Source organism: Thamnophis sirtalis, unplaced genomic scaffold, assembly GCF_051295495.1.
Source record: "Thamnophis sirtalis isolate CommonGarterSnake01/CBP01778 unplaced genomic scaffold, rThaSir2_p1.2 scaffold_15, whole genome shotgun sequence".
NCBI lineage: Eukaryota > Metazoa > Chordata > Lepidosauria > Squamata > Natricidae > Thamnophis > Thamnophis sirtalis.
Window position 1 is genome coordinate 33,543,796 of NW_028261395.1, and position 19,233 is coordinate 33,563,028.

A 19,233-nucleotide genomic window follows, 5' to 3' on the forward strand; every position below is an offset into this window, starting at 1 on the left:
GACCCCTTCATGAAAGTTCAGATTGTTAAATCCTAGAGAAACTGTATTAGGCAATGCAGTGGTGGGTTTCCATTTTTTTACTACTGGTTCGCTCGTGCACGCGACACTTCTGCACATGTGCAGAAGCTTCTGCGCATGCGGAGAAACGTCTGGGTGGGTGGGCGGAGCCTCTCACCGCCGCTATTACCGGTTCGCCTGATCCAGGCTAAACCGGGAGCATCTCACCTCTGATGCAATACATAAGAGGAAACACTGGCATACGGAAAGGATACTCCCACTGTATCACTTTTGGGAGGAGTGATCTCCAATTGGGTTCCAGGAAAAGAAGATTTCTCAAAATCCATTGCAAGAGACCATGTGAGCTGTAATATCATTTGATGGAGCAGATAGATCAATACCATTTCTAATAAGGAAATGGGAACCCTATTCACATGCAGGTTGTTGCGGAGGCTTTCAATTGATGTGAAAAGGTTGAAAGCCTGTGGTTAAATACTGAAATTTTCATATCATGCTGGCTGGGGAATTCTGGGAGTTGAAGTCCACACATCTTAAACTTTCCCAGGTTGAGAAATGCTGGTCTGATGGATACAGAATAATGTTGTGCTTGAATGCTGCTTTCAAAATTCTATATTTGTCAGACCATACAAACCTGAGTACAGTTGAGCCATTAAGAATGTCTAGTCTAGAGATTGCAAATAATTAAAGGTAAAGGTTCCTCTCACACATATGTGTTAGTCATTCCCGACTCTAGCGGGCGGTGCTCATCTCCGTTTCAAAGCTGAAGAGCCAGTGCTGTCCGAAGACGTCTCCGTGGTCATGTGGCCGGCATGATTAAACGCCGAAGGTGAACAGAACACTGTTACCTTTCCACCAAAGGTAGTTCCTATTTTTCTACTTGCATTTTTACATGCTTTCGAACTGCTAGGTTGGCAGAAGCTGGGACAAGTAACGGGAGCTCACTCCATTACGCGGGTTAGGGATTCGAACCGCAGAACTGCTGACCTTTCTGATCAACAAGCTCAGCATCTTAGCCACTGAGCCACTTTACCATTCTATACCTAACAGCATTATTTATCAATATTAACTATTTACAGCTGAAATGATGGACCTTTCTCATTTGTTGTATTTTTTCCCTTTTTAAAAGATAATTTCAATGTGGTTTTTTTTTCTTTGGCAGTGTGTGCATTTTTATTTTTGTGTTTTTGTTTTACTGTCACAATTTTAAAAGCAATAAAATAGATTCATGGGGTTGAAAGGGACTTCAGAGGTCTTCTAGTCCAACCCTCTGTCCAAGTAGAAGACCTTAGTGCATCCTGGACAAATGGATGTCCAATCTATTCTTTAAAAACCTCCAGTGATGAAGCACTCACCACTTCTGGAGGTAAGCTGTTCCACTGCTTAATTGTTCTCATTGACAGGCCTTTTCCCCCTTAATTCTAGTTTGGATCTTTCTTTGATCAGCTTCCATCCATTACTTCTTGTTGTGAGGTGCTTTGGAGAATAAGTCAACCCCCTTCTGCCTGTGACAGTCCCATGAGTGCTGGAAGGCAGCTATCATGTCACCCCAATCCAAGAATAAATCAAGTTTTAAGAAAGAAATAGATGATATTGAACCTAGAATTTTACTCACGTTCAGCCAAAATACTGCAAGCAAAAAACGACTGTCTAATCTAAGCTATATTTAAACCTAGAGTGTATTCCCATATTTAGTAAGTGCTCTAAGTGCTTTGTCACTCACTTGTATCTATGTGTGTGAACGTGCACATTGTCACATACTGTCAAAGTCTTATGATCTTAAGAACCATAAATGCCTGAAGCCAGTGTTTATCTAGGTTTCTGAAAGTAGGAGCCCTTTGGGCCAAATTACACAAGGATGGGCATCAGGGATTGGATGTCTTGATATTTTGTTTTCCTTCATTTCTTTCAAGCCACCTGCAAGGAGGTTTCTCAGTTGGCCAAAAATATTATGTGGCAATCAAGGGTGATCTTTTAAATTCTTTTTTAGCATGCTTTTTTGCCCAGAACTACCTTACCCTATGAAGATGCTATTTTATTCCATGAGAAAAGAAAGCCTGTAGCTAAAAGCAGGGGCCAAGACATCGTTTAAAACAGTGGTCACCAACTGGTGGTCAGTGAGAAAATTTTGGTGGTCCGCAGAAAAATTATTTATTTTTTATATTGCACTAAATCAGGGGTCTTCAAACTATGCCCCCTGGATTGATGGATGCAATGAACGCTTGTGTTGCTGCAGAGAGTCTCCCCTTCGGGGTCTTTTTGTGGGGGGTGGGCAGAAATTCTGACTTGGGGTCTGCTTCAGCCTTCTGGTATGGGGCTTTGGGTGAAGGCTGGAGGGAAGTGCTGCTGATGGAGAAGAACCAGAGGGCCTTGTTCCAGTGGGACTGCATCATGGGCCTGGCTGACCATCTCAGCCCGCTGAGCCTACAGGGGCAAGTACCTGGCCTTGCACTCCCGCAGGTCTTCCCTCTGCTTAGAAAGCCTGTGCTCATAGTCCTCAGTAAGGTGCTTCTACTGAGCCTCCTTCTCGGCCAGATCCAATTTGAACTGAGCTGTTTTGTCAACTCTTTCTCGTGGTGGCTGCTTACCTCCAACAACTGCTTCCTGTTGGGGCTCTAAGGAGCCCTGGCGGAGAGCCAAGGAGTGGCTGGAAGGGAAGGGGCGAGTAGAGGCTGGCGAGGTGCCCCTCGATGTGAGTAACATTGAGTTGGTCATGTCCACCCAATCACATGACCACCTAGCCACGTCCACCCAGCTGGTCATTAGGCAGATCATATTAGTGGTCTGTGGGATTTAGGGAATTTAGTGGTCCCTGAGGTCCGAAAGGTTGGTGACCCCTGATTTAAAACATTGTTTTTCAAACTTGGCAACTTTGGGATGTGGGGACCAGCTGCCAGAATTCCCCAGCCTGCTTGATTTAAAATGAAAGAAGAAAATAGTTCCGAAGAAATCTTCTTCCAATCCACTTCAGTGTTATGCAGATACCTTTGAATTAAAAGAATCAGTCATGGATATTCACACTCCACTACATCATTGAAAGTTTGGTGCTAAAATAATGTCTTTTACTTTTAGTCCCACCCTTCCTTCCTGGCCAAAGTTGACTGAGTCTGCAGCAGGAAGAGGAAATCCTAAATACTTCATCTGAATGAGGTTACGTGGCAGAAAACACAAGACTTTCACCAGAATATACTTTTCCACCAGATGTTTTCTGAATGTATGGAAATCCAATATTCCTAATCCCTATCTACAATCATGGGGACTAATGCTCTGTACATTTGGAGAGCATTGGATTGGGTGAGTGGGATTATTTGTACTATCAAAACTACTACTACTATCAAAATGCCAAAAACTTGCTTATGTGCCTTTGAAGGAAAGCAGCTTCAGCATAAGAATAGAATAGAATAGAGAAATATAGAATAGAATGCAGGAATGTAGAATAGAATAGAATAGAAAAGAATAACAGAGTTGGAAGGGACCTTGGAGGTCTTCTAGTCCAACCCCCTGCCTAGGCAGGAAACCCTACATCACTTCAGACAAATGGTTATCCAACATCTTCTTACAAACTTCTAGTGTTGGAGCATTCACAACTTCTGGAGACAAGTTGTTCAACTGATTAATTGTTCTGTCAGGAAATTTCTCTTTAGTTCTAAGTTGCTTCTCTTTCTTGATTAGCTTCCACCCATTGCTTCTTGTCCTGCCCTCAGGTGCTTTGGAGAATAGCTTGACTCCCTCTTCTTTGTGGCAGCCCCTGAGATATTGGAACACTGCTATCATGTCTCCCATAGTCCTTCTTTTCAGTAAACTAGACATACCCAGTTCCTGCAACCGTTCTTCATATGTTTTAGCCTCCAGTCCCCTAATCATCTTTGTTGCTCTTCTCTGCACTCTTTCGAGAGTCTCCACCTCTGTTTTACATTGTGGTGATGTAGGGTGTAGAGTGTGACGAGAACATTCTGGCCAGACTTTCTCTGGCTGAACTATTTAGTTATTTATATACATCTGCCATTATTTGTATGCTACTTTCTCTCCAGCTGTCAGAGGTTTAGAATTCATTAAACCATAAGACATATAATAATACAGGTAGACCTTGATTTATGACCATAGTTGGGATTGGAACTTGTGCCTCTAAGTGATGCGATCATTAAGTAAGTTACCGTGTGACTGTACCCAATTTTACAATCTTTTTTAAACCATGGGTGCTAAGAGAATTTGCTTTGTTTCTTGGAAGCCAGCTGAGAAAGTCACCAATGATTATCATATGAACCTGGGATGCTGCAACCAGTGTAAATACAGGCTTGTGGCAAAGTGCTGAACCCCTATCACATGACTGGAGTCTGTGATGGTCTTAAATCTGAGGACTGGTTGTAAGTCACTTTTTTCCAGCATCGTCGTAACTTTGAATGATTGCTAAGTGAATGGTCTTAAGTTGAGGACTACCTGTATTATAAACTAATAAACACATTATGACCAAAGGGAAAACACTACTGAAATCAGCCCCACACCAAGAATGCCTCTATGGAAAGCCTCTTCAGAAAATAATGGTTTGTAACCAGGGTTAATAAGGAAGGGTCTATTTCAACACTAGGGTGAGCAGATTGCTGCAGAAAGAGGGGGCTGCAACTGAGGTCTGTCTTCTCAGCCCCATTCTTCAAGTCTTGCATGGGGAAACCATAGCACAACCTCCTGGCCAACAGGTATTCCATCTGGGGCAGGTTCCACCACAAATGCGCGAACGACAAAAGCGCGCCTGACTAAACCGCGGTGACAAAACCGCGCGACGGAGTGACGAATGAGCCCTGAAGCGCGCCGAGAACAGCGCGCCGACAGAAGTGCGCTGTAACCTAACCCTAATCCTAACCCTAACCCTTACCTTAACTTAAATCGCGCTTCTGTTGGCGTGCTGTTGTCGGCGCGCTGTTGTCGACGCGCTTTTGACATCGCGGTTTTAGCACCGCGGTTTTGTCGGCGCGCTTATGACGTTCGCGCTTTTGTCGGGTCACGCTGGGGCAGCCATAAAGCTAACTAGGACCTGGGGCCAGAGGTGGTATTCAGCCGGTTCTGACCAGTTCTGGAGAACCATTAGCAGAAATTTTGAGTAGTTTGGAGAACCAGGAAATACCACCTCTGGCTGGCCCCACCCTCATCTATTCTCTGCCCCCAGTACCCAGCTGATCGGGAGGAAATGGGGATTTTGCAGTATTCTTCCCCTGGAGTGGGGATAGAATGAAGATTTTACCGTATCCTTCCCCTGCCATGCCCACCAAGTCATGCCATGCCCACCAAACCACGCCAGCAGAACCGGTAGTAAAAAAAATGGAATCCCACTACTGCCTGGGGCCTATAAAAACTTAGATGTGTATTGACAGAGAACAAAAGCAATATCATAAACTATAGAATATAGCATTATAGTAGCCATCTTCTCTGATCATTCTATGCGTTTCATTCTCTTGCCAATAAAATTCACTTAGATTACTTTAGGAGCAGCATTTCTAGACAGGTTTATCTGGCAATACCATAAAAAATGTGACGGATGGCTCCTATGCCTTTTCCTTCTTAATGCATTTTCTGTGGAAAGGAAAAAAAAGAGAAAAAATGTGGTGGGAAAACATAGGAAGAATAAAGAAGCTGAAGTTATTGGATGTCGTCCTCCTAAAATTTGTGTGAAAGAATACAGACCCATAAAAGTTTTACATGGATGCAGTCATAAGATCCCTAGGCTACTGGTGCCCCAAACTCTCTTTCTTTTAATGAAATTTAGAAATCAGCTGAAAAGTGGGATAGGTTTCCTGACATACAGAATTTAAGCATATTGTTTTAGAGGGTGTTTAATTTTTCTGCTTATGGCAGAGAGGAATAAGGAAGGATTCAGAGACATTGCAGCAGGTTTCAAACCAAGGCACACTGATGATAGGGAAATAAAACGAAAATCTGTGAAAAGGCTCTGGATGAGATAAGCATGTTTTGCCTGGGGAAAAGATGACTGATCAAGGGACAGGATAGTATATTTCAAATATCTTAATGTCTGACTTAACAGTGGAAGAATGTCAATGTTCTTGCTCATTCCAGAATCTGAGGGTACAGTGGTGGCAGAGGTGGGTTCCTACCAGTTCACACCAGTTTGGTAGAACTGGTTCGTCAAATCTACCGAACCGGTTAGAAGAGGTTCCACCAGAAAGCAGGCCACACCTACAGAAGAGGTTCCAAAATTTTTTGAAACCCACCACTCACACACACACACACACACACTCACACAGAGAGAGAAAGAGAAAGAAAGGAAAAAAGAAATAAATAAAAGAAAGAAAAAGTGAGAGATGAAAGAAAAAAAGAAAAAAGGGACAGAGAGACAAAAGGAAGGAAAGAGAGAGAGAAAACACATGGCCGGCAAGCCACTCCCACCAGGTCACATGGCTGGCAAGCCACTCCCACAAAAGAGGCCACACCCACAGAGTAGGTTCGAAAATTTTTTGAAACCCACCACTGAGTGGTGGGATTCCAAATCTTTTCCTACCGGTTCTTTGAGAGCATGCTTTGCGCTTGAGCGCAGCACTCAAAAGCTCACCAAACCACACCCACAGAGACGGTAGCAAAACGTTTTGACTCCCACCACTGCACTCAAAGACTGCCCTTGGTGTCAGCGCTGGTGAGCTGAGCTGTTTTTTTTTAACTCAGTTGAGGCGCAGCAATCTTCAGATGCCACCAGTCTGGGGAGGGTGCCTCTCTTATTCATATGGAAGAATATATATATATATATTTGTCATTTGAGCTCCTATTGGCAATCTGAAATGGTACCATTCTCTTTCTCATGCTTAGGCTTTCTTTTCCCTTGCTCTTTAGAACCTGAATGGCAATTACCTTGTTCTTTCTTTGCGCTGAGGCCATCAAAGGCTGGCATTTGGTCCTCTTGGTAGAGGAGGGAGCACAGGAATGTGGTCCAGCAGCTATTAAACATTAACTATATCATTAAAGAAAATACTTGAGTTGGGCAAGACTGGCCTTGTTGCCTGAGAAATAAGGAGTGGTACTCTTGAATATATTTCCATAAATAAATTGAATAGAAACTTTATTCAGGCATTTAAGCATATCAAAAGTGATCAATACAAATATATACATTAATCTAAGGGAAAAAATAGGACATACAACCCCTACAATTATATGTTCTGGCCTTAAAAACTAGTTTTTTATACAGTAGCAACAAAAGCCAGAAACAGAACACTTATGTAATTTCTACAACTCAGTTGCACATATGTAAGGACAGAAAATTCAACTTTACTGCATGTTAATCCCACTAAATGCTTAGGTGTCTTTTAAAAATTGTTGTTCAAATCCTGCACAGTAGTGGTAAAGCAAAATAGGGCAGTGATCCTCTGTGGCAGGGATGGTGGCATTTTGGAACACATTGATCCATGCTCATTTGTGGGAGAGACAATAAATTGTTTTATTTTTTTATCTCCCACCCAGCAGTGGCAGCGGGGACAATAGAGCAAAAAATGAATTTCTTCAGAAGCCCAAAGCATGTAGAGTACGTGCTTTTCTTGGGTTTTAAAACCAAATCAAACTGGGAAATATAAGTTGCAAGGCCTTCATGCAACACTCTGGAAAGTCAATGGGGCATCTCAAGTTGGAGTGAGGAAAACGAATGCAAAATCACAACTCATTTTGTTTAGCTCAGGGAGAAGAAATCCTCTCTAGGGGAACCGTAACAGGAGAGATGCTAGTCTACGGTGGTAAAAAACAAACAAACACACACACACAGCTGCCTGGTAACACCTTTTCTGATGAACACCTTTTGTTAAAAGACATAAACTATCTGGAATCACTACTCATGAAAGCACACACCTTTTAAGAAACAGTGTTAGCCAGAAAAGATGGTCCCAGACTTCTACAAATACACAGATCAGTCTCACTGCCATGACACAGCAAATTGCATCTGAATCATTTTTATTTTATTTAGTTTGTCAAACATGTGATAACAAGTATAAGTATACATATAAATATGAACACAGTAAATGGGTTCAAATAAATGGAGACAGTAGGACAGGGATGATAGGCCAGTAAGTGCGCTTATGCACACCCCCTTACAGACCTCAGGAATGGGGTGGTCAACAGTAGACTGTCTTAGGTTAAAATTATGGGGATTTGAGGTAGTGGTGAAATTCAATTTTTTTACTACCGGTTCTGTGGGCATGGCTTGGTGGGCAGGGAACAGGATACTGTAAAATCTCCATTCCCTCCCCACTCCAGGGAAAGGATACTGCAAAATGCCCATTCCCTCCCCACTCCAGGGGAAGGATACTGCAAAATCTCCATTCTCACCCCACTCTGGGGCCAGGCAGAAGTGGTATTTGCCAGTTCTCTGAACTACTCAAAATTTCTGCTACCAGTTCTTCAGAACCTGTCACAGAACCTGTTGAATTTCACCCCTGATTTGAGGCTGTAACAACAGTCAGGTAGTGCATTCCAAGCAGTGGTGGGTTCTGGATCCCATTGCAACTGGTACGGTTGCAACGGGCCCCGGGCCCCTCCACATGAATGTACGTGGGGCGCAGGCACACATGCGTGGCATGTGCATGGGTCTTACCGTCCATCGGTGCCTCTGCAATGCTCCAGCTGCTCGTTGGAGCATCTGCAGGTGTTGTATGTGCCATGCGCGTGTGCGCCGAAGACTTAATGGTACCGGGGCGTACCGCCTGCAACCCACCACTGATTTCAAGCATTGGCCACTCTGTTGCTGAAGTCCCTATTTTCAGCAATTTTGGAGTGGTTGACCTTGAGTTGATCAAAATGCTTCTTTTGGTTTATCAAAACATTTGTGGGTTGAAATCTGTGCCTGAAAGTGCCTCAAAAGGTGGGATGCAAATGGGATCCACGGAGTGGATAAAGGCCTGCATCTTTACACAGCTAGCTAATTATCCACGGGCAACGTTTGCTATTTTTTTTTTACTCCGACTTTCCTCCAAGGCTCCCAGGGCGTCTCGCAGAGTCCCCTTGGTTCTCCCCAGGGACCGAAAGCGCGAGCCAAGGATCCCCACCCAAAGCCCTCTCTCTCTCTCTCTGCAAGAGGACACCTTAGAGATCTCCTCGGGGTCGGGGAGGATCTCTTTTGGCACCTTTCCCCCCCTTTTCAAAGACGTCCCGTATTACAGCACCCTCGCCCCCACCCGGCCGGCTGTGTCCAATGGTCCAGAAACCAGGGTGTGTTTTTTCCACCAGCCTTCCTTCAGGGCGAGTCCAAGGAGGAGCGTTTTTACGCGCGGGCCTGGCTTCCTCCGGAGCGGGAAGGGCGCAAGAGAGGCGAGAAAACGCCTCCAATCCCTTCCCCGGGGAGCTCGAATGCGAGACCTCCGGTCACTTCGGGGAAAAGGCTAAGCGGACGTGGGGGACGTGCGGGGGGAAAGGGATCCCTTTTTCGGGGCTGGCCGTCCGGAGGGCCCTCCTTCCCTTCCTGACGAGAGAAGGCGAGGCGGCGGGGGGTCCGCCAGCCGGCGAGCCTTCTTTGCCAGCCCTGCCTGGCCATCTCCCGCCCGGCTCAGCCAATGGCAGCGCAGGAAGGGGGCAGGTTTTCCACTTAGTCACTCTCGCGTGGAGGGAAGGCAGAGAAAGGAGCATCCTTTTTTTTTTTTTAATTATCCCCCGGCGTGGTTGAGGGACGGGACCGCTGGGGTCTTTCTTTCCCCCCACTCCTCGTGGTCAAGAGAGCCAGGAAGCGGCGCGCCTCCCTTCTTCATCCTCCACCAGCCCAGCTTTGGGGTCGCCTTCTCTCGGGGTTGCTGTCCGGCGAAGCCGCCCGGGAACCCTCCCTCCGTTTGCAGGATGATCGCCGCTCAGCTGCTGGCCTATTACTTCACCGAGTTAAAGGATGACCAGGTCAAAAAGGTAAGGCGCGCGTGGGGGTCGCGCCAGGGCGCACCTCCGCGGGGCCTGGCGTGGGAAACGCTTCCCTCCCTCTCAACCTGCCTTGCCCGTTGTTTGCACCTGGGGTGGAAACGGGCTCCCTCCGTCGCTTTTCGGGGCCGGCTCGCCAACGGAAAGACGAAGCAGCCGCCCGCTGCAGTGCCCTTGAACGGGGATGTAGTGTCATAGCGGCGGCGGAGTAACGCCGCCGTCATGGTTCCCTCCCCGCTCAGGGCGGAACTTGCCGAGAGGATAGTCCACGAGGGACGGAGGATTTCAGGGCCTAAGGTGGCCTCCTCGGGGGCAGAATCGACGCGTGGGCAGGGCCCCCCCGGCTGGTTTCAGTGCCCACCCTAAGGAGAAACCCCTCCGATACCGAGCCGGGAAGCGAGACTTGGCGGCGGCGCCCTCAAAGGGTGGCCCGGCACGTGCCTTAAATTTTGGTCACCACCTTATGGTTTGGGGGTTAAGTGGGGAATCCCCCACTAAACCCCCGAAATAAAACGACCTCAGGCGGTGACGTGACGCCCGGTGGGAGATCCTTTGATACAAAAATAAAATGGGGAAAATGTAAGACATCTTCTGCAGCTGTAATGATTACCTGAAGTTGTCTCCCAGGACTAAAAATACTGTAGTTCTAAAATTTGCAAAATATTTAGGAAGGATGGGCTTCGGTTCAGGTGCAGGGCCAATCTTTTTCTTTTTTTTTTACATTTTTTAAAATTTTTGATTTTTACTTTTTTCAGTGTGCAGGATTTGCAGGCATATGACTATTTTGTTAGGAATGGAAGGTGAGCAGTTCTGTATTGGAAGAAAAGGCTATAGGATTCCTTAAGAAAGGAAGGGATCCCGAGCTATATTGTGACTTTGCAAAAAAATATTGCCTGTAAACTCAAAGCAAGTTTTATTCATTACCGGTGACTCATCTGATGATATTGAATGTGTTTTGTGTCCATCACCTTCTTAATGGATTTTAATGGGAGATTTTGAGACCTACTTTGGAGGTCTTAAGATTTCCCCCCTCTAAATGGTAATGTGTAGTTCTTGCAACAAGGAAAGATATACACAGACAGCAGTGGCAGCAACAGAGGAAATCGTTTATGGCCAGTGTGGGGAGCCACTCTGTTCTGCGTGTATTTGTACACTGTACAGTAATATCTTCTTCCGTGGTTTCCTTTGTAGGAGGAGATTGTATGGAAGCAGTCAGATGAAGGTTATGACCTTAATAAAACTTGCTAGTTAAAAAAGAAACTACCAGATTCGTTTGGATTCCATTTTTTGCTTTATTTAAAATACCTATGTCACCTTTTTCATGTTTCTGCCCCTGCTATCTCACAAATCTGCAAAAACAAAGCCAAGACTTTAAAATAAAGTAAGTGAAGCTAACTCTGAATATGCAGAAACAATGATTTCATCTGCTGTGATAAAATATTGGTGGATTTTTTTTGTAGGAGAATGAACATATCTCCTCTTAGTACTATGAGAAAAATAATTGGTATTGGTACTAAAATAATAGGTCAAATAATACTTTAGCTGTTTTGAATTGAAAACTTTAAACTTTAAAAAAGCAATAATACTGAAAAAGTAGTAACAATAAAGTAGTAAAGTATATTACTTTGAAATAAATCATCTGTCTTCCTACAAAGATTATTGAAAAGAATGTGTGAGAAAGAGAAAAGTTGGGCTAATTGTTGTTAGTTGCGAAGTTGTGTCAAGGACCCAAGGACAATGTTCCTCCAGGCCTTCCTGTCCTCTACCATCCTCTCCTCTACCATAATACATTATACTAAGTGATGGTTTGTTTGTTTTGATTATGGCTTTTTGAATACCTTAGAGTGAGTCATTTAAATGTCAGTGCTAAGCCATATATTATGGTTTTCAAACAATATTTGTGTTTAGACAGAAATTAACAACATAGTGAACTCCATTGAAACAAAGAAAGATGAAAGCGAGTCCAATTTTGATAGTTGATGTTGAGGCAACCCTTTAACATTCCAGAATTCTTCATAAGAATAAGAATTTGCTATTTATAACATTACGGGACCCCCCCCCCTTTAGTAGAATAAAATATTTTGGGAAATATTAAAAGAGGCAGAGTATTATATTTCCCCAAAGGAGAAATGGAGAAACATGCTCTTAGAGGCAGAAAGCAGCCCCAATTTCCTGTATTGTAAAACAGCCTCCAGCAGAAATCTTTAGAGATGGTAATGTTGGCCTCATTAAGAAATCTCTGGACATGGGATTAAAATTTACATTCTTCCCCCACCCAGATTTTTAAGGACAGGACATGACCTTTTAGGACATAATAAGATTAACCCATTGCCATTAGAATAACAAAAGACATCAGGTTCACTACATTGCAAGATCCTTGCAGCATTTCAGAAATTGTATACAAATCCTTGTACTGATCAAGCTAATTTGTCAGCTGCACCAGAACTGCAGGCTGGGGTTCTGCTCATCAATAAATTTTCCAGTGCCTTTCTCCCAGCTTGGAAATGAACCAGATGGATTATTCTTCCTACGTGATTTTTTTTTATCTTGCACAGAATTATGCGGTTGATTAAAATGCAGACAAATGAGAACATTGAGGTTTTCAGCAAATATAGTAAAAGCCACTTGAATTAGGCAGTCATAGAGGAGCCCAGATAAGATAGAGGTGGGACACAAATTGATTCAAAAAACATTTTGTTGTTGTTAGTTGCGAAGTCATGTCTGACCCAACGTGACCCCATGGGCAACATTCCTCCAGGCCTTTCTGTCTTCTATCATTCTCTGGAGTCCATTTAAGCTCACACTGACTGCTTCAGTGACTCAATTTAGCCACCTCATTCTCTGTCACCTAATTCTTCTTTGGCCCTCAATTGTTCCCAGCATTAGGCTCTTCTCCAGTGAGTCCTTCTTTCTCATTAGATGGCCAAAGAGTTTCCTCTTCAGGATCTGGCCTTCTAAAGAGCAGTCAGGGTTGATCTCTTCTGGACTGACTGGTTGGATCACCTTGCAGTCCAAGGGACTTGCAGGAGCTTCTGGCTTCATAGTTAAGGCCTCAATTCTTTGGCGCTCTAAAAAACATGGAAAGAAACAATTTTTCGAGCACTAATATTTGCTTAAGTTCTGACAGTTGCTAGCCATGGTCCCATTGTAGATGGAAGGTTTGTTCATATTCTGCCAAATAAGTAATTGTTAGCAAAATAGTTAACTGTTGCTTTAAAATTGTTGCCTCTATTTTCAATTCCTTAATCACAACATTCTTCCTGTAAAACTCCTAAGTGAAACAAGGACTTAAAAACTTTTACAAGATCTACATTGAGCATGTACAAGTTATAGCTGGCCTGTAGTAAATTCCACTTTGTCATTAAAGAGAAACTTCCTAATAGTGAAGATAATTAACCAGTGGAACAGCTTGCCTTAAGGAATGTGGGTACTTCATCATTGGATGTTTTTAAGAGGAGTCTATACAATTGCTTATCTGAAATAATATAGGTTCTCCTCCTTGGGGAGGGGCCTGGGGGCTGGAATAGAAGACTTCCAAGCTATCCCATTCCATCCCATCCTGACTGAAGATGTTAGAAATTGGTAAATACCTTCTTGAGTGCTTCAACTGTTTGGGCAATCCCAGATAGTAGCAGTAGATGCAGCATTCTTCCATTTTTGTTGGAATCTCATCAGACTCAGATGTCCAGGTATTATTTAGGGTAAATAAATAGTGATTCTCTTTTGGATGGTTGTGGGTTTTCAGGTACAGCTTTCTTTTCCAGATGACAGCTGAAGATTCGCCTTGCTGTCCATCTTGTGGAGATTGAAAGGGCTGGAACATCCCAGCAGTTTGATACTCTCCAAATACTTTGGTGTGTTCATGTTTCACGTGGCAGCTGAACTGGATCAAGACGCAACCTACAGTTTGACCCAAGATTGCCTTATAACTTGGCAGCACTGTGTAGAGTCAATAGATGGTAGACTATAGAGTCATAATGTTTCCCTGTTCTAATCTTGTATTTTCAAAAGTTGTAATGTTTGCAAAGTGATGGGCCAAATTGAATTTCAATTTCTGTATGAATTTCGGTACTGACACTTTCATGCATTTGGATGGCCAATTGATATTTCACAATGTGGATGTGGATTGTTAGGCACAACTAGAAAATGCTGTTCAGTTGGGTGCTGTGAATAAACAACGTTTACACCAATGCAAGTCATTGGTTTTATGTTACACACACATGTACATTTTTGGAGTTCCCCAGATAGCTTCTTCAGACAAGAAAATAAACAAAGAGCATATGTATAGCTATTCTGCGTTAAGCCCATTTGACCATATAGCCAAAGCAATAAAGTATGTGGGGCAAACTATGGAGCAATAAGATATAGGTAGTCCTCGACTTACAACCATCATTGAGCCCAAAGTCTTCAGTGCTAAGCAAGGCAGTTGTTAAGTGAGTTTTGCCCCATTTTTTTGATCCCATAGGAATGCTGCAGTGGTCATAGATGTGAAAATTAGTCATGTCACTTTTTTCAGTGCCGTTGTAATTACCAACTGTCGGTAAACATATGATTGTAAGTTGACCACTACCTATAACACATACTGTGACCTTAGCTTTTGTTGTTGTTAATTGCAAAGTCATGTGGGACCCATCTCAACCCCATGGACAACATTCCTCCAGGCCTGTCCTCTACCATCCTCTGGAGTCCATTTAAGCTAACTCTGACTGCTTCAGTGACTCCATCCAGCCACCTCCTTCTCTGCTGTCCCCTTCTTCTTTTGCCCTCCATCTTTCCCGACATTAGGCTCTTCTCCAGTGAGTCTTTCCTTCTCATTAGATAGTCAAAGTATATAGACTAGCTTTAATAGACTAAATAGCTTTAGTGTATTTAATTATAGATTGTCTTCCCCTTCTGTGTTTCTTCACCTTGCCCAAGAACTATTTTTTTCTAGTCCATCATCTGCTTATAATCACATGGTGACCTTATATGAGTTTTTGCTTGTTCATCATCATCTGTAGGGAACAGACAACCTTTATTTGTTCCAGGATAGATTCTTGTAATCCATGGTACTTTAATACCCATCTTCAGATCCATAATTTGTTCTGTCTGCCTTATTCCGCAGCTTATCAGGGGAAAACCATTGCTTTAATTACATTGGTTCCCCCTCCCCCAAATGTCCTCTCCTTTATGATCTTGTCTGTTGTTGCCTGCTCTCCTAGGATTAAACTCCTTTTTATTTCTCCAACACATTTTTTTAAAGTCGTTAACTGAATTTACTAAGCAAGTTGGTTGATACGTTTTTTGCCTGGAGTTAAACCAGTTTGGATTCAGTCCTCATAAATTCTTCTTGTTGCCCAAAGCTTTTTATCTCTTATCTTTGGCTATCAAGATAGCTTGTTCTATAAGACTTTCATCTTTTCTTCTTTGAAATTTGTGGAACATTTTCCCACTTCAGTTTTAATGATGTCTTTTATATTTCCCCAAGCTCTTGGGCTCTTTTTTTTAAACATAAGTTAAGAATACTGAATTTGTTCCTTACATTGATCTTGTGTATCCCAACTGTGTTTCCTTAGGTCAAATCTTGCTTGTGTACACCTCCTGTCCTTAACTTTTGAAGTTTAACCCTGTGTATTTGACACCACAAAATAATGTAAGATAAAATTTATTTTGAACTCATTCTACTATGTGCTTCTAGATTTTCAGCAATGGATGTGGCATTCAAATAAATAAAATTATCCTAGATATGCCCTTGACTTAAGGATATGCCCTTGATTTAATTAAGAGTTGATGTAAAAAGAATCTTACACTTTCATGATTCTTCTTTGTGAGAACTCTGTGAGAGAACTGTGAGAACTAGGCCCACCCGGACAATTATTTGAATTTTAATTGTGCTAATAAACTCTTCCAAGTTGGAGCAAAAATAAGTGCCTTTGCAAAGCAAACAGTATTTCTTCAAACTGATTATATTTAGAAATTCCTGAATCAATGCACAACAACAATCATATGGGTTAGTTTTGGCTTTAACTTGTAGGAAGTTATCATCCAGCCCTCTCCCAGAAAAATGAAATATCCTAGGAAATATTGAAAAGGCAGAATATTTCTCTGGATGTGAAAAGAAACATGTTTCAAAAGACAGAATAGTTGCCTATAGCTTTCAGCCCATCCCCAGCTAATGGACCATTAAGATGGCCAGGCTAGCCCACTTTACATAATAAAGACTTCTCCTCTCTGCAGCTGTAGGGGGAAGGGATATTACTCAACTGACCACAAGGCAACTGAGAACTCATCACAGCCTAGAGAGTAGCCCCCTGCATGGCACCATGGGAGTCTGACACCCAATCAGAATACATTTCTTACACAGGAACAGGAAACAGAGAGGTGGGACTAAACAGGGTATAAAAGCCTAGCAAGCCCCTTCCTCAGCCTTCTCTCCTCTTCTCCATCAACATTGAAACATGTGATCACCTTTTCTGGTCAGGGCTCAAGCCATGTGGCCCTGTCCAACAGTGAACTATCTTTCCAAGCAGCCTCCGTGTCTCCAGTGTCTTCTTCCCCACTTGGAGCTGAACCCAGAAGGACATTTCTTTCAACAAACTGATGCAAGTTAGTGTTCCATTTCTCCCTGCATTCAGGGATGGTAGAAACACTGTAAGCTGATACACAATGGACTTCCAGCACTTTTTGTCTGAAATACAAATAGCCAAGTCACTGCCTTATCTGGTGGTTTCACCTGTACCGGAGGTAAGGCCATTAAAGTTCCTATGGCAAAATAAAGACAAATGAATCATACAGCTGTCTCTAATTTTAGTTAGCTGTGTAACAAGGTACTTAACTTAAACTCCAAATGACCAAATGTCTTTTTCAGGAAAGCTGTACCCAATGATTCTGTTGGCTATTTATGTGGCAAATGTAATCTCTCTGGAGTTGAGCTCAATTCCCACTCATATTATGAACATCCTTGTTTTCTTGGCAACAATATGGAAGAAAGTTTGCCATAGCCTTGGGTTTTTTTTTTTAAAGAACAACACTTTCCAATAGTTTATAGATTGTTTATAGTAATTGTTTGCATCAAATGTTGGAAATAGTTGACAATATTGCAAACCTGGATATCTTTTTCCTCTTATTTCTCCTTGCCTTCTCAGTTTTCTTAAGTTTGAAATTTCCCATCAATCTTCAAAATTTGCTCTGGACAATTTAAATTTATGAAAGTTGCTAAAATCTCATATCGAACACCAAACAAAAACCGCAAAGAAAAGAAAGTTAATTGCAGTTACATTTTGATTTGATTCCACTGTTGCAATACAAATCAGTGGCTACAAGCTTAGATTCCAGGATTTTAATCTTGGTTGATGTAATGTAATAATAGGTAAGCTGCAATCAGCTGACAGCCTACGTAAATAGGCTTTAAAGTTTAATGTAAGGAATAAAAAGCAAAAACAGATGTGTGGGTCATAAAAAAAAAGAATCCACAGGAAGGCAGTTCTTTTATGAAGTTAACAAATTGTTAATTTAATAGTATCTAAGCTTTCAGGTTCCTAAGAAGTCTTCATTAAGGGATAACAAATCCAGGAAAGGAGAAAAAGAAGAAAAACACATTTTTAAATTGTGCCTCTTCCCCTGTTTGAAGCTTCAGTTCTACAGTTTTAACAGTTCTAACAGTAGTTGGAATGAATTTGGTGACAGGTGAATTTTGGTCTAAGATGATGCAGTTAATGCTGATAATTGCAAAATGCCAAGCCTGCTGCCCTGTAAAATGTGCTTCCACAGATGCTTCTGTAATGTTGCATTCCTCAAGATTAAAACTGGGCTGGTTGTGCAAAAAGTTGCATAATGCTTTCAATTCTGTCCCAGATAAATTACAGCAGGGAAATCCCTTTTATGTATTTGTGGTGAACAATGAACAAAATTCTTCCCTTGTGAACTCAGGAACCTGGTAGGATCTCTTGAATTTAACTTACAATAACTAAGAGTCTGTGTGCCATCCCTTGTGTTCTCTTTCCAAACACATTCTTGGACAGATTTATTTAGATTGATCCATTGTGAATGACATCACTATTAAAGGCATGGGTCTAGTTAGCTTAAGAAACCTCCTCTGTCGGCAGATGGCCTCTAGTCCTTTCTGGGAGTGATGCCAGGTGCTGCCTTTGGGGTACAATGCAGTGATAGCACAATCTTTTCTCTGAAGGCAGGTAATCCTGCTAAAGTGCAGTTCCCTTAGTGGGCCTTTGCATCTTGATCTCTGCATGCATTGTAATGAAAATTATTTTGCTAATGCCTTCAAAGCAACTACTTATCCCCTTGTTTCTCTTCTGTGGCCACCTTCAGATGAATGGACTTCAGCTTCCAGAATTCCCCAACCCCCCAGGGAATTCATATCAGCTTAACACAAATAGGATTGTAGGGAAGCATAAGACAAATTAGAGGGACGTGGTGCCTCAGTGGCTAAGATGCTGAGGACAATCAGAAAGGTCGGTGGTTCGAATCCCTAGCGAGCTCCTCTTATTTGTCCCAGCTTCTGCCAACCTAGCAACCCGAAAGCATTTAAAAATGCAAGTAGAAAAATAGGGACCACCTTTAGTGGGAAGGTAACAGCATTCTGTGCGTTTAGTCATGTCAGTCACATGATCACGGAGACATCTTCGGACATCTTTGGCTCTTTGGCTTTGAAATGAAGATGAGCACCCTCCCCTAGAGTCACACATGACTAGCACATATGTGTGAGGGGAACCTTTACCTTTATACTGCAAATTAGTTGAGCAAGTATGGAAAAGTATTTTTTGACTTTGCTTTCCTACTGCTCCCTCCAAATCCTTGTACCCAGATTTAGAATAGATACTCTGACGCCTGGTCCATTTTCTGAATAATATTAATTATTGCAAATGACAACTTCAGTTTCTCAAGAACTACCTTATCCTCTTGCTGGAGTACATTTTAGAGAACTCTTCCCTATATTGAAGATAGGGACTTCTCTGTGAGTGTTCTCAATTTCTTCTCCACCAGGTTTCCGTTTTCAACTCATTTACATTTTCAAAGAAAGTTATATAACTCTTGATTTTAGTTCTGCTTTTATTGATTTGCTGTTTGCTATGTATGTCATGGGCCTGAAAGTGCTTGAAGGGAGGACCTGCTTAAGGTGGGTCTGTATTTGATTTGATAGTCTAATGGCAGATTAAGTAAGCATCTGGAATCTATGAGAGAAAGTACTACAAAGTAAATGTTTAAATAAAAACATGGGCATTTCAAAAGCAAAATTTGGGTGGGAACATTAGACTGAACAACGCGTGGCATGAGATTTCTAAAATATGGTATTGTTTGTAGGAAGTTGGTAGGGGAGTAAAGTTCTTTCGTATGAAA

General features: G+C 42.5%; 1 protein-coding gene across 1 annotated transcript in view; it reads left to right on the forward strand.

The window, feature by feature from the left end:
* Window positions 1-9,451: 9,451 nt before the first annotated feature.
* HK1 (hexokinase 1) overlaps window positions 9,452-19,233 on the forward strand; it is a 55,004-nt gene continuing 45,222 nt past the window's right edge. Inside the window, exon 1 of the mRNA XM_014070052.2 lies at window positions 9,452-9,888. Coding sequence (XP_013925527.2) covers window positions 9,826-9,888 — 63 coding nt within the window. The 5' untranslated portion in view covers window positions 9,452-9,825. The remainder of the gene's footprint in view (window positions 9,889-19,233) is intronic.